This window comes from Telmatherina bonti (assembly GCF_933228915.1).
Source record: "Telmatherina bonti genome assembly, chromosome: 13".
In the NCBI taxonomy this organism is placed as follows: domain Eukaryota; kingdom Metazoa; phylum Chordata; class Actinopteri; order Atheriniformes; family Telmatherinidae; genus Telmatherina; species Telmatherina bonti.
Window position 1 is genome coordinate 26,540,630 of NC_136611.1, and position 16,850 is coordinate 26,557,479.

At 38.9% G+C, this 16,850-nt stretch overlaps 1 protein-coding gene across 1 annotated transcript in view; it reads left to right on the forward strand.

Moving 5' to 3' along the window:
* Window positions 1–16,850, forward strand: part of LOC306764863 (transmembrane protein 132C) — a gene marked incomplete at both ends in the record, with an annotated part of 132,593 nt that overhangs the window by 9,015 nt on the left and 106,728 nt on the right. Inside the window, one exon of the mRNA XM_079252151.1 lies at window positions 11,866–12,754. Within this exon, the coding sequence (XP_079108277.1) occupies window positions 11,866–12,754 (889 nt within the window). The remainder of the gene's footprint in view (window positions 1–11,865; window positions 12,755–16,850) is intronic.

Here is a 16,850-nt window from a genome sequence, read left to right on the forward strand (position 1 = left end):
GGCTTAATTGCCTTCATTGAGAAGTTAATAATTAATATGGACCAACGTTCAACAGCGATATTAAAACAAGCAATGCTTTCTGATCTGCAATTAGTCTCATTTGGTGTGAAGGCATCATAGATTTATTACAGATTTTACCAATGTTGCGTTATTTTATTCAAATTTTCCTGACATTTCGCTGTACTGAAGTGTTTCTTTATTTGCAAAGGATTTGCTGTTGGGATCTATGCAAAATAAAATAAGGGTTGTTGTTTGTTCTTTTTTCTTTTTTGCAGTCTTATATTAAAAGCATGTAGCACTTATAACAATTTAAATGACCACAATTAAAGTTAAATTGCAATGCTCATTTTCTTAGTCTGGTGTCGAGGTTTGAAGTCTGATCGTAGAGAGCCACAGACCTGCAGGCTTTAGCCGTCTCCCTGAGTCCAATGAAAAAGCTCCAAAAGCTTATGGAGTTCTGCTTACTCATTTACTGGATTTAAATCAGGTGTGTTGACCCGAAGAAACATCTAAAACTTGTTGGCCTGTGGCTCTCTAAGACCGAACTTGCCAACGCCTGAAGAACGGTGTGTGGAACTACAGCACTGCCAGCAGCCCCAATGGCCACTGCGTGTGATTAGGAAATTATCAAAGAGGTCAAACCGTTGCGTCCTCTTGCTTGTCAAACAGGATCTTGCAGGATGTAACATTCAGCTTTTCTTTTTTTCCCCCTTTTTTTGTGTGTGTAGCTTAATTTATGAGTGGAAATGGATTTGTTCGAATTGTGCACTTAGTTGTGGCGCTTTAGCCCTGAAAGTCCTCAGACAGCAGCTGTCTTGCAGAGGCAGAATGACCCAGGAGGGGTAACCTATAAAGTTGATAAAGAATTGGTGATAACACATTCCTCAACTCGATTATTTACTGCTTTCTGTAAACGATGGAGCTTCTAAAAAGCTCTTTAATATATCTTTGGTGTCATGAATTGATGTTTGGATTCATTTTCTCTGTGTGAACATGAATGCTGAGGAGTTTATTTTCTTCCAGACAGGTTACGCAGTGGAAATTGTGAAATAGAGCATCGCATAATGCCGTGTTTTAGGGAAGAAAATCAAAATAAAAAAATGAATGGTTTCATAGATCTATTTTTACTTTGTGGTAAAAAAAAAAAAATCAATCATATTAAGTTTGAAAACAGTCGTTTTCTGAACAATCTTACGTTATTGAATTTGTCAGGGATCACAGTGTTTTGCACATCTTCAGTGATTAACTGAAGATGCCTGTTTCTTACAAGCAGTTCCCGGTCGTCATCGGATGCTGATGAAAGCTGCACTGCAGATAACTCCATTTAGTTGGATTTTTGGATCATGAGTTACTGCGTAAAATATCTAAACAAATATGACTCAAGCAAACAGCTTGATTGGCCTGGACTGATTGACATTGACTGTTAAGACAGATAATTCAGTTTCCCCTCTCAAGCCTCTATCTGCAGTCTTGAATGAATAATTTGCAGGAACTTGATGGTTGAACAACAATCTTCAGGATTAATTGATTTTCTGTACATTTCATATAATTTTCTTGTCTTTACAGCAGGATTTCAAGATTATATCCAATCAGTTTCTGCTTTCCGTCTCTGCATTTCAGTGTTTGTCAAAGAAAAAAAGATATGCTGCTGCAGTGCTGCCTTTGGAGGATTTAAAGCTTTACCTGTAGCGTTGCTTTGCATTCATGAAGTGTTTGTAGAACTAAAATTATAATTAGCTAAACTAAATTATAATTAGCTTGTGTTTTGTTACCTTTTTTTCAAACAGTTTCAAAAGCTCACATCCATACTGTTGGCTCTGGAGGAATCGAGTAGTCCTTCAGGAGCCAAACACACTCGCTGGTTTGTAAAGCGAGTTGTTGTCAATCACTGAGAGAAAGTTCAGTTTCGCTTCTGGACAGGAAGGCTTCAAATATCACATTTTCTCCATGCCGCTAGTTGTAAGCTTTGAAACAAAAACTTTCTGTTCGGATCTAGTCTGAAAGAGAAACGTTTCTCTTCTCCTGCGTTAATAACTTTCTTTCTCTGGCTCAAAATAGAGCCGTTTAATTTCTATTTTTACAGGTTTTAGACTGCAGCGTTAAAGCTAGTCCATCTAGAACAGAAATAAAAGCTCTTTTCAGAGGGGATTGAAGTCGTGGGGGGGTGAATGCCCCCTCATTCTACTAACGAAATAGAAAATCATATATTTTTTTTTCTAGGCCCGTAAGATTAATGGATTCAGAATAAATTAGCAGTGACTGCGCTACTGGCCCGTTCGTGTTATATTCATGTCGGCAGGAGAAATAAAAAACAAAAACATGTTTCTATGGAGCTATGATAGATCTGTATCTTGGTTGAGGTATAAATAAAAATAGGATTTTGTATTGTTACCTCGGTGGTTTTATCTTTTGTCCTTTACAACAGGTTGGTTCAGCATATGAAGCGTAGAGACAGGGCAGAAAAGAAAGTCCTTGACCTGTTTCCTACGATGGATCAAACAGGATGAATCAGAAGAACATCAAGAACAGAGTAATATGACATCTGTGCAGAGTGCAACATCAGCCGTTGCTTTCTGGTCTCTAAATTCCTAAAATAATGAGAACAAGCGCATCATTGACATGGTTTTCTGGGGGACTACATTAAAAACATGATCATAGATAGTTTCCATTGAAATGGATTAAATATAAACCACCAAAATCTCCTCTTAAAACTAAGCAATAAATGTTTTTTTTTCCATTTACGTTTTGTTAGCTACAAACACCCAGCAGCTGTTTTTTACTCTTTGCATGAAAGTTCACAGCGAGTTCAGTCATTTCTGCAAGAACACACACCAAAATATGTCTATGCAATTATTTGATTGACAGCTAACAGACTTAATTTATAGCCTGAAAGGGGCTGATCAGCGCTTCGACTTATTTCCCACCATACCATTTTCTTGTTGCTTCTCTTTGTGCACTGATGAATTTATTCTCCAGCTGTCTTCCTGTTATGTAGCTGATTTTCTGCCTCATTTTGCAGATGAATCTGCATTTGATTTTTTTTTCTTTTTGTGAACGTGTTTGTTTAGCCTTGGCAAAGTTATCTTGTGAAATGATGTGAATGCCACATTTACTCATATTGAGCAACCATAGTGCAAGGTACAATCCAGTTAAAGGTCAGTTTAGCTAGCATCATTATTTGCTGCAGCTGTTAGCGCAGAATGCTCAGAAAAGAAAAAAGCCCACATAACATTCATAAGCAGACATCCCATAATCAGAGCTGTAGCAAGGAGATCGTGCTAACATATTCAGTCTTGTGAACAAATTAAATATCATTCAATATGTGAGCTTTAAAAGAGGTGTGAGGATGAGCATAGTTATTATAAAAGATGACTCCTGACAGTGTACATACACTGTACTAAACATGCCCTTCATCATGACAGTAAATTGATTTTAAAAGAAAGTTCTTCTTTTCTGATTATATAAACTGGTTTGATAAAGTAAAGTCTTACTGTAACCTGTTGGCTCCTGAGCAAGCTCACAAATGCATCATAATTAAGAAATTAAGGTACAACAGTTCATTCTATATATTTATTTATTTTATTGTTTTTTGAGTGGGTGGGTGGGGTGTATAGTTTTACTCGTCTTTGACATCCTTATGACTAGAAGCAGGTGCTCATTCCTCACTCGTCAGAGAGAAGCTGCCGTCTTCCACAAATTTGAACCTTGCTGTGATCCCTTCAGTAAGTGGTCAGAAAGACTTAAGTTGGATTTGTGTGGGCTCGTTGTTCCTTCTGCCCTCTCAGGGGAAAATCACTATTAAACGTCTCCTCACTCACAAAGAGCTTGACTGACTCTGCTCTCCGAGCGAGTCTGTATTTAGCTTGATTTATGACATCGTTTTGCAATGAAGGCCAGTGTGAGGGGAAAAGATTCATTAAGGAGTGCAGTTTATGTTTTAAACAAGTCCGGAGGGGCTGCGAGAATACAGATTGACACATAGATGTGTGCTTGTTTCATCCTCCAAACTAAAGCCAGAAGCTCTCAGCCCCCTCTCCTCTAGCTTTGCACCGACGGTGGCACAAAGGAGGTTTTGTTCATCTGCCTGCAGGATGCCCTCAGTCCTTTACACCCAGTTCAGAATATCCTGCTGTGATAACACTGCTCCAGACATATTAGACCTCCTTGCAGGACCTGGGGGCCATTCTCAGCCTCTCTTAATGTCATCCCCACTGACCTTCTCAACCACTAACAGCAGCCACCTATTTGGGTTCATGTTTTCCATCTACAACTTTTTTTTTTTTTCTTCTTTCAAATAGGCCAGCGGCACGACATTGCAGTGTTTACTCTTTATCGGTCGATACTCTTTAATCCCCGAGATGATGCTTTCTCTCATGAACTCAAAATAGCTCTTCCTCCTCCCTGGTGAAGCCACAGGCCCATTACTCTTTATTAGCTCTTATCGTCTTAAATGTGGCCATCCATTAGAAGCGTGGCAACAAACATCCCCAGCTGGTCCCTCAGTAAGCTGCCAACACGCAAACACACGCACACACATACACACACACACACACACACGCACACACAAATTAGAACTGACCTTTTATTAAGAGCATTTATATTGCTTTGAATTCAGCTCATGCCGGAGATTAAAGCGAAACTAACCTGCAAAGCATGCTCCCGTCAAAGATTTCAAGCCTTGCATTGTGTCTGCGTCTCTGTCCTCCATGACTTGAGCTTCCCCAGCTGAGCAGACTCCACATACCTCTATCTGCCTGAATGATTTCTTCTCTATGGAGGCTGACATGAAGTAATGCCATACTGTGTTGTGTATTGATTCCTCTACCAGTCCCTCTTTTTTTTCTTTGTGGCTCAAAAGCATAAATCATCCACAAATGATCCTTGAAGGAAATATTGTATTTATTATTCTTGACGCATGGTCACAAATTCAATAGCCCTTATTAATTGAACATGGTGAGAAATATGATGTGGGTAATTCAATGGGACTGGAGAGCTTTCTCTCATCCCTCATATTTAAGGCTGTCCTGCTTAGCATTCACAGCAAAGTGCAAGACTGATTCAGGGTCGCGAGGAGGGTCAAAGAGTGTAATCATAAACTTTGGCAAACAGCATTTATCTGTCATCTTTTCAATGTGATCTGTTGTTTTCAGTTTTTAAAAAGTCACGTGTAGACAGACTAACAGCATAAGGACATTTTGGATGTTATCACTTCTTTCGGACCTTTTGCATTGTCACTCAACATCTACTTTTTAACTTCCTGTCCATATTCCTTATAACTGGTCTCTTCTTGACATGTGTGATGAAGCAGAAACATCAGGAAGCGAGCCACTGGCCACACAGGCAGCCGTTCACCACTGTGCCCACCTGCATTACTGCAGTCAGGAGTGTGCAGGCGGGGATGTGGCCTCCTTGCTGGGGTTCTTTGTTGTGACTGTTCATTTACTCAACCTCAGTGTGTGTGAAAGCCTCTCTTTGCTCTGCCAGTCCCATTCCAGCTCTACATATCGTAGTGTTAAGCCTCGGTTGTAGGATGAGTGAGCCCGTTCTGCTTGGCCTGTCAGCACTCATCTGGGAACTGCCGCTCTCCTGTGCACACCTCTGCATAGCTGTCTGTGTGTGACATAAAAAAAAGGGAAAGCTTAAATTGACTGGATATGCAAGAGTGGCATATTTCATTTTAGTATTTTTAAGTGACAACCAAAGTAATTGGAGATAAAATATTTAGTAAGGGGCATTACATACTGCATTTCTGTATACTGCCTCAGAAAGTAGATTACACAGAAAATAGACCAGTGCTGACAGAGATTCCAAATCAATTTCCTCTGAGCGACTCATAAATTGACTTTCGCTGTGTTATGGCCAGAGCTAAAGCCTGTGCTTGTTAAGTCTCAGGGTGATTTCATCTGTCAAAAAACATCTTGTTTCAGGGGATTGGGCTACCCTGTAATAATAAGAGAGGTGTAGTCTACCTGAACTGCAGCATTCAGTTTGTTCTCAAGAGCCGTGCTTACATGCAAAACAGTCGTTCTGCATTGTGTTTTAACACATTGAAATTTGCTGGTTAATGCTGATATATTGATAGAACCCAAAATGTCAGCCTCGTTTTGGCTGGAGATAAAAAGCTGGAAGCTTATAGAACTTATGACAGTGAATGTCACGGGATCTTATGACAATATATTTATTAGCTATTGACATATTTAAGTCAGGAGGAAAATAGCTAACTGCCTGGTGAGCAGATTAATGTTGTTATCGTCACAGCAAAGCATCCACAGTGCTGCAGGTGTAAGACACACGGAGCGGTCATTTTTCCATTCAACAATAATAAAATGATGCAACCCTCTTTTTGTATTTGACAAATCCTGCAATAACCAAGGTGTCATCAGCAAGAGGTCCTGCTCCACAGGCAAACCTCCGCCTCAGCTGTTCCCACATATAGAGACAAAGAAATGGAAACGAATAAAGTGATTCAAACATTTGAATTCATAAGGCTCAGCATAATGTTGGCTCTGGTTTTACACTTTAATGCCACACAATATGGAAATTTAATTATACATCACGTGGAGCATTAAGGGGATGCTGAAATAGACTTTTTTTTTTTTTCAGTTGAATTATCATTAGTGCTCTTTTGTCTTTCCATTTCTCTTGCAGATTAAAGTTTTATTTATCCCCAACATCTCCAAACCAAAGAAATACAAGAAGCTAATTTTATATCCTTTAACACAACATGTAGATATAAAAGTCACCGCAGGGTAACTGCAGTTAGTAACACAGCTGTCACACAAATGCAGGGTATGAGATATATAACAACAACAAGCAACAACAAGCAAGCCCCAGTTGGGACATTGCTTATTAAAGCACATTGGTGTGCAGCGGATTAATTTAGTTTTCCAGCTGCTGGGTTTGGCTTTATAATCACTAAGACAAAGGTATAATCAAATATACTGAAAGATAGAAGTGTGTTTACCTGAGTTTGTACAAAGCATAATTATAGGGTTACAGTTTAATTCAGGGAGCAGAGACGTAACTGGTCCTGGCATTTTTGCCCTGACTGGTTCAGATATGATCATGCACATCAGAAATCTTTGCACTTCTTTAAATGTATATATTAACCATGCCACTACTTAAAACCACCTAAATCCATGCTGTAAGTTAGAAGGATTCAGAGTGTTGACACATAAAATATGCCCTGCGATGGACTGGCGACCTGTCCAGGATGTACCCTGCCTTTTGCCCAAAGACTGCGGGGTTAGGCTTCAGCCTCCATTCATTGGATTAAGCTGTTAGGATAATGAATGAATGAATGAACGAATGAATGAATGAATGACACATTAAAAGCTTCCAATATTAAAATTTCTCATAAAATAGAAATCTATACTTCATCACTGTGTTGAATATTCTCAGCGCTTCTGACTTTGTGTTTGATGGAGACAAAAAAAACCAGAACAGACATGAGAAATAATGAATCAGATGAAAACTGTGCAGAATCAGTGTCTCTAAATCTGCTACTGATGGTTTTCTTCTGGAGATGTTGTTATTGTTACTGTTACCAGCCACTTAATGGCATTTTTGGCATCTATACAAAAATGACCACAAGTTGTACACAGTAATCCCAGTAAATGCTTTACTCACCAGTCACGAAATGATCTGATCAAAGTGATAAATATTTTAAAGAACTCCAAGGTGTGCTGTACATGCACTGACGTGACTAATAGCCCTCAGCCAGTTATCACATCTGTCCGGGCTTCTGTATCAATTCTCGATAGCTCGAAGAACGATCTCTTGTTGTCTGTGGAACAACTGTGTTTATGGCGACGATCCACAACGCAACTATTCAGCATACTTAAATATATTTAACTATTCCATTGTGGAAGATTACATAGGAGGATTGCTCTGCTAATAGGCAGATAGACAAACAATCACCAATGAAAACTCCATCCACCACCTTGGTGGAGGTAACAAGTAGGCCAATAAAGGAACAAAAACAAGCCAGCAGCTAACTCACTGTCAATGTGGAGGAATGGTGGTTAAAAATAATGTTTCAACTTTAAATAAAATTATTCAATTCTGGACGACAAGAAAAGAACTAATATAAAATCAGCGGTTGTAATTTCATCATTTCTCTGTAAACAGCTTGTTCACCACTTACGGGCTCATAATGGCTTATTGGGTTTCTTTACCCAGAGCAGAACATCAATGATGTGAAAGCAGTACAGCTAACCACAGCTTCTACCATCATCATTATCATCATCATCATCATCATCCATGACCACTGATGAAGGTTGAAGTGCGGCCTAACCTCCAACACTACCAAATTTCCAAAGTCTTTCTCAACTGTGTCTCCTCTCTGTTGCTGCTACTCAGTTCTGACTGGTAGCTTCATCCACTGGCCAAAACTGGTTTAAAGTATCTGCTTTGTTCAGCCTGGTGTCAGTAATAAAGCAGGGGCAACGTGGTTCAACGTGGTTCATGGGCTGAGGGTCAGGAAAGGAAGTTCTGTGCTGGTTTAGTTAACTGAATTCCTCAGGATTACGGCAAGGACACAACAAGAGGGGGTGGTGCTTAAAAATTTGATTAGACCAGTCTGGCATTAGTTGGATCACCAATCTGTTAACTACATAAAGCCCATCGAGAAAATGGCTGATATTCCAGATTGACAGCCTGTCCCTGCTGCTGTAACAAGACACCAACATGGCAAAAAATAGATTCTCATCCTGAGATAATGTTAAATGTTAATGGTGTGGGAAATAACTTTGTTTAATATGCAAAAACATGCATTTTTTCAGCAAATATTTCTCTTTTTATTGACACATTATTTGGGAAACCTTATTTAAAAAAAGCATCGGCATCAGTATCAACGGGACAATGACTTTATTGAATTTGTATCGGATTTACACAGTCTTAGTAGATTTGTAGTTCCTTAGACAGTAAAACATGATTTGTCATAAAATCTTCCAATTTCTCCAATTTAGCCTTTTTCGCTTTTGTAACTTCTAATTTTTATTTTTAAAATAAAACAACACTTTTGAATTCGTTTGTCAAAAATGTGCTTCATTTAGTTTCGTTTATGAATGAGTCCACATACTGTAATTCTGTTTTTGCTTAATAAGGAAGGCTCTTCCCAACTTTATCAATTAATCAATCAAAAAACTTTATTGTCATTGCAGTGCAACAAAAGTGACGCAACAGTTCTTGTGTTAAAATAATTAAATAAATAAATAAAAACACATAAGTTAATAAGACACAGAAACAATACTGTAAAAAACAAGCACTATGAATGAGATAAGATCATGCTAAATAAAATATGGAAAAATGACATTATTTTACAGGCTCTAAAACCGCAACTAAGATTTATTGCTATGTGGAAACAGAGTTCAGGGATGCAACAGCTCTGGGATAAAAGCTGTTTTTCAGCCTGTTTGTTCTTGCTTTAATCGTCTGGAAGCGTCTGCCTGAGGGCAACAGTTCAAAAAGATGGTGACCAGGGTGGAAGGGGTCTCTGAGGATACTCTGGGCTCTCCTGAGGCAGCATGGGTTAGTATTGTTACTGTAAAGTTAAACTCTTTTTCTTAAAATGCATCCATTTTTGTTAATGTTACTGAGGTAGGTGGCTATTATTGTACTGCGGATCCCTCGTTTGCTGCTAGAACAGGTCTACACAAACATGGCACCTCCAGGGGAATGTCGTCTGGCACAGAGATGTTTTAGTCATATGGGTTCGCACGGTCTTTTGTCAATGGATAAAGTTCATTCTCGCACATGCCGTCATGATCCAGGTTGTCATGTGGAGAATTTATGAAGCTAATAAGCATCTTTGGCTTGTTTTCACACCTCTTGACCTTGAGTTGCTTAGCGAAGGTTTGCACAAAAAAGATGTACCACAATATCAGCTGCTCCCCAAAATTTTACGACAAAACCTCATTTTGTTGAAGGTTAAAAAACAATAGGAACTGTTTCTTAAATTTTTGAATAATTCATGATGAATATTTGGGTAATTTGGGCTTTATCTTGTAGCAGAACTCTGATGTTGGTGATGACTGCCATGACTAATGTATCATAACAATAAAGTCATGCATTAATCAAACTAATTCATCATGGCAGATGCGGATCAGCAACTGTTGTGTTCTCTGATGCAAAATCAGTGTTTATGTCAATGTCTGATAACTCTGGCCTTTGAGAGCTTAGAAGGGAAGAACAGCTTTAGCTTCCTCTAATTGGGGAGGCTGTGTGACTTCATAACACTAAATGCCTTTTGAAATTTTCAGCAACCAGAATTTAAATGTGGGCAACCATACATGTATACCTCATTGTTTGTTTACTCGGTCTGTTTAGGTGGATAACACACACACAAATGTCAGCAGTTATCACTGTGTGCTATTTCCAATGAGATAATGTACATTTATCAGTCGCTTAAATCAGTCAGTTCTTTTTTAAAGGATTGCATAAAGCTGAATATAGTCAGTCATATTTTTCAAGTTGTGTATATAAGCACAAGCTTGAGCAGAATTTAATTCTTCAGCCATAAACTATGAGGACAGTAAATCACATTTCAACTCAGGGAGTGAGGTACTCGATAGGGAGAACTCTTTGCTTTCACCTTAATTGAGACATGCGGACTTTGCCATGAGAGTGAGTGTAATGTTACAGCTGAAGACCCAGAGGGTAGATTTGTTCCTGACTGTTCCGTCCTTCTAGACTATAACACTTTTCATTTAGTAGCGCTGTTATGGCTCGTATGGAACAATACCCCATGCCAACAATCGACACAAAGCTCCCGCTTGTTCATGAAAAATACAAATTGCCACGTATTGTTCGGCTCCTCAGAAGGGTTTCTATTGTAAAGTCTATGTCTGGCTGTATTCTCAAGAGGACTACTTGATTGTTTATGTTGGACCAGTTCTGCTCATGGTTTGAGGTTTGGACTTTACCGACTTCCCGTATGGGGCAGAGGACTGAGGTCAAGAGGAGTACCATGAATTTCAAATTATTGACTGTTTTGTTACCTGTTTGGGCAATTTACTAGATTGATCAGTGGAAAGAATTACTCCAGCTACTTGTAAGAAGATAGGAGTGGGCTGTGAGACTGGAATTATAAGGTAGATTGATCTTGAGAAGGAGGTTAAAACCAACTCTTATTGTCATTAAACCATCTTTATCTGTTGTGCTGTTCATCTGCTGAGAATCTGTCCTTGTGCCTAAGAAAGGAAAGTTATACAGTCATCTGAGTTCATACATTTAAGACAATACGTGAATGGTCTTTTGATTTTTAATATCCTAAGGGCATTGAACCAACTTGTGATGTTGGTTTAGATGCTACTTTGCTAATCCAGTCGGGGTGCTCTGCTGGCAACCTGCCTAAAGTAAAAAACCAGCAAAGTTTTATGTCTTTGAATTTGTTTCAGAAAATCTTTGTACTGTGTTTTTTCACATGACTTTATACACAATGTCAGTAAGAAGTATATCATATCAAACAAACATGTGGTTTCGTGTTTTCCGTTATAACTGCAGGCAAGAAACAAATACTTAGTGTTGGTGGAAAAAACAATGTGCTAAATGTTAGATGATTAATGTGGACACAGTAGAAAAACACATACAGCTCCCTCACTACAGACAGGGTTTAGTAAATGAGTGGATGATTTTAGGCACAACATTGGATCATTTCGTAAAAAGCTGAGGAAATAGAGTAATTCAACTCGAAGCTGACACAGTTACTTGAATCTGTGAAGTTATTGGTAATTTATGGGTGTTGACAACAACATTTGTGGCAGTATTTTCTTTAGATTACCTAAAGCTGCACTTTTTTACAGATTTATTCATAAAACGTGATTCTATGGTCTGCTAATTCCATTTCCCATTTTTCTCTTTTAGTTACAGACAGTCGAGTGCTGGAAGGTTTGCAGAGATACTCCTCCATCCCAACATACTTGCCTGTCAACTATCAGCTGCTAAATGCTGACTTGACATTTTTCCTGAAAGAGGCCAACCAGGACTTCATGAGGAACTCTAGTCTGGTGTCACGGACTGAGTCTTTCTTCATCTACCAGGCCAGGAGCTTGCCCTTGGTGAACGCTAGCTATGGGCCTCTCTCTGTGGAACAGCCTGTACCTCTAGAACTCCTACAAAGCCATGGGACCTTTCCGGCCACTTCACTTTTTACCTTCAACTGGAAGGTGCAGACCTTCATTATGAATACGCGGATTCATTTGGCCAAGCCCAAAGTCCAGGTGCTGTTTTATGTTGCAGGCAGAGACTGGGACGACTACAGCGCCATTGACAAGCTGCCCTGCGTGCACATGTTTGCTTTCTACGAAACCCAGGAGGTACGCGGCACTTGCCAGTTGAAAGGAGAGCTGGGGCTGTGCGTGGCTGAGTTGGAACCTCTGGCCAGCTGGTTCAGTCCACCCAGTGTGGTGCCAGGACGCCAGAGAAACGTGGAAGTGCCAGAGGGTACCCCAGTGGAGCTCTATTACATGCTGCAGTCCACGGAAGCAGGCGAGTGCCACTCAGAGGAGTCTAGAAAGGACAGCTTCATCCGCTCAAGTCAAGAGGGGCTTTTTGGTTCCTACACCTCCACACCACTCAAGAGAATTGGTGGTATTAGGCTCTACCAAAACCCCACCGAGCCCCCTCTCACTGAACACAGGCTGGATAGTAACTTTATGGTCATGGTGCCCGCTACACCCATCAGGCAGAGGGAAACAGTGTCGACTTTCGTCACCGTGTCAGCCTATTCCACTGTGGAGATGTTCACTCTCAGGTAAGAATACACTTGTTTTTGATCTGCATGAGGTCTTTGTTTACTGGCGCCTGTGTATTATTTACCATAAATGCAGGAGAAAATGCTTAATAAGGACTTGACAGAAAAAATAAAGTAGGAAACCAACATCAATTATTTCAATTCTTTTTTTTAAAGTTAAATTTTGACATTTTGTTTTAACACATAATCTTTGAGTCAAGTTGAAAAGTAATTATTTCTTTTACATTTAGGGTAGAAAATCTTTATTTTCTGTGAAGATGGGTGACCACATACAGATACACAATGTAAAAACAGGCTAGTAGCAACCCTCCCTTGTGTGTATTGTCTGTTTTGGAACTCAAAATGAACAGCCACAAAGAGATGGCTTGTTAACTTTATACCACACGGCTAATATGTGGCAGGGCTTGTCAGGATGTGTTATAAAATCTTTATCATCCTTTGTATCAAGAGAGAGAGGCGAATAAGCCAAGCAGACGAAAATGAACTCCTGCACAAGGTCGACACTTATAGCGAATTATTTCATCAACTATTTCACCGTGTCCTTTTCTGAGATGCAATTTGAACTTTCATAAAGGAGGGGATGGATTTGGACACAAGTACTCACCAACACACTGACAGGTTCCACAATGATATGAGATACACACTCCTTGTCGAGTAGCTCTGCAGCGAACAAGAAAATTTTAAGTAGACCAAAGTACATGCTTCAAAAAAATACTTTAGATGAATATTTATTACATCTGATTAAATGATTTAGTTATTGTTGAACATGTCACAGCTCTGACCTGGTTACCACACATTTCCTCTGTGCGATACTCAGGAAGAGTAATTTTTTATCTCCCTGGAACAGCTTGACTAGTGGAGTTATTTATGGGTCATTATCACAATGAACCAAATAGGTTTCAGGATTTAAGTTATTAATATGCAATGCAAATAAGGATGTCATCAACTAAAACGCCTGCCCATTAGTGTAATAACTTAAGCTGATCTTGATCACGCTGGTTCAGAACACATATAAACCATCAGAGATGCTTAAACAAGGGGGGTCAAATGAGTTTAGCAATTTATGCTAAAAGCAAAACCATCTGAATATAAGTGTTTTTGTGGGAGCAATGAGAAAAGCACACCAACAATTAAACAAAAACCTATTAATGTTCACATCAAGCTGTTCCACTTTTTTTTTCTTCCCCTTTTCAACTTGTTCACTAATGAAGATTATTTCATCACCTCACAAAAACATGCACAGAGGTGCTTGAATCTCTAAATTAGAACTAAGGTAAACAAATTTGTGAGAGCTGTGTAGTTTTAACAAGCCAAATACATTTTACAGACTCCTCCTTCCTGTGATTCATTTAAACTTTTTTTTTGCTTTTTTTTTCCAAACTGAGAAACAATTTGTTTTCCGAATAAAAATAAAAGCGAACAAGCCAGGCTGGCCGTAGAGGCCATGCCTGTGGTGATTTTATTTGGCAGTGTGGTACATGGCAGGCGCAGGTTAGCCATCTGAGAGCAGTAGATATGGAAAGGCATCTGTGTGGTCCTAGGTGATAAGGCTGTCCTCATACGTGCATTTGTTAGGATGCTTAATCAACAGAGCGAAAAGACTTTGATCTCTATATTCACAACGTCATTTTCATCTGTGTACTACACTCTTCTGGGTCAGGCGTTGTTGGCTGTATCTGTGGATGCAGGATGAGCTTATGATCCTATGAAATCTGTCAAACAGACCTGACACTGCTTGGTTTCCAGCTTTAATTGGACCACTCACTTTTTTTTATTGTAAAATCCAAGCCTAGTCCTTCAGTGTTTACTTCTGCGTCATCATTTGTTGTGCTGCACAAGTACGGACATCAGTGTGTATCAAATGCGGACTTGAATGAAAAAGCTATCATTTATAAGAAAGTTAAATGACCGTCAAACTAAATCCAGTTTTCACCTTCGCCTGTTCCATTATGCTGAAAGGCCCATGCTGTGATAAATGTTAATGAAAGCTTATTTCTCACTTTTAATAGCCAATCATCTGGCCAATTTCTTGCTTTTGTGAATACTCAGCAGGTTATTGCTTCCTGGGTTATTCCCTTGTTGACATGCTGCTTTTAATTTGATGTGTTCTGATTTGATTTGACCTCCACTGTGTTAATAGCTTCTGTCAGTCATTAGCAGAAAAAAATGTTTTCTTTATTGTTACTGTAGTTTTTTTTTTTCTTCAGATGCTGAGGAAGTTTTATTTTTAATGGAGCTTGTTGTGCTTCTACTTTTGAGCTCTATATGTGTCATCCTGACACAGGAGAAGGTTTTCCTTTCCTGTTCTGACTCAGTGATAAACCATAACCAACAGTAAAAGTTGTAGGATCTGAAAGTAATTTGGGAAAGCAAACTGCTGGAATTGCTTTGTGTAAAAGATCACAAGTGAAATGTTTAACGTTTAATGTTATAATGAAGGTGTTTTTGTTGGCACTTATTTATCTGTATGTTTAAAAAAAAAAAAACACCAGACAGATTTTCATGTTCATTTTTTTTTGTCGATCTTAGATTCCATTAGTTTGGGAGTGATCCAATTCACCATCTGGATCCAGGAATTTTTTTTAAAGGATTTGTTTTTATTGTAAGATAAGGCTATGTTCAGTATACTTGCATGCAACGCCACAATAAATGGTCAGGGTGCTTTGCCATTTGGCCGGACTATGTGCTTAACTGTCCTTGGGCAAGACACTGAACTCCAAGTTGCCACCCGATCGATATGACTGCGTGTGTTCTCAGTCTCATATGTAAGTCGCTTTGGATAAAATGACTGTAGAATAGAGTAGAATAAAGTTCCCAAATGATTTTACAAAATATCAAAGATAGATCTGGATCCTGGGAAATTCTGGATACTACAAGTTAAGATATAAACATGCAACAAACACCACAATATAGCCAAGACACTGTAGATTCATAATCAGTGAAGCTATTGTATACATGTAAAATGAATGTAGGATGAAAACATTGGCTGTAAATTACAAAGGGCATGTAAATAAGCAGGATGGCAGAGGTTTACTTTTCTAGTTACCAAATGTTAATGCAAGATTTTTCAGTGTGTTTCTAGTATTTCTAATATTCCCCAGCATTCACTTCACAGACCACCAGGACTATTTACAGAAACATTCGGTGAAAGATGACTACTACGCAGTTTTTCCTGATTAATTCTTCATTTTTTTCTTATTGTTTTTATGTTTTGTTTTCTTTTGGACTAAGTGACTATTAACTTGTCATTACTTCCCTAATGAAAGTGTTGGAAGGTGATATTTAAGTACTGCTTAAGTCTAAGTTAATTGTTTCCTGTGCTGTATTCTGCCTACAGAGTGTTCAAGTGATAAAAATGCAGCTGTGCGATGTTGCTCATAAGCATTCCTCTTAGCCTTAGGATTGCAGCAGCGGTTCCTCATGTGAACAGCAAAGAAAGAAAACAAAATTTGAACACATAACTCATTACAATACAGTCAACTACAAAAATGTTGGCAAATCCAAATGTATCGAGGCCTTTGCATGTTAATAATGGAAATTATTTAAATGACGTACATTCACCTTAGGTTTCACAGAATGTTTTCCACAGCATGAGGTGTGTTTAGATCCACTGGGCTGAAACAAACAAAACTGTCTATAGCTGATAAAGAGATGTAAATGGGCTCTGTAGTGCCACGGTTGAACAAAACAATTCCTTGAAATTATTTCAGACGATTTACACAGAACAGGCAGTTAGTCTGTGGGTGGGCAAGAAGGCATGGTTTAAAATTATAAGCAACATCCACATCAGAAAATGTTTGGAAATACGCTTGACTTGAGCCGCTTGATTGGATTGTTTTTTTCCACTTAAATTACAGACAATGTCCACAAAACAAAACAAAACAAAAAAAAAAACCCAGCTGTGGACATTGTTTGGAATTGATCTTTCACACATCGCACTTGTCACATGACGATCTGCTCTCAGTCGATTTGGATTTGGAACGAAGTTGCACGTCTTGCAAGGGGAAAGATGCTTGCTGTGAATTCTGCAATGTCTTCTTTTCACACATGGGATTAATTGGTCCCAATGCAGACTTTTTACCAAGGCACAAAGTCC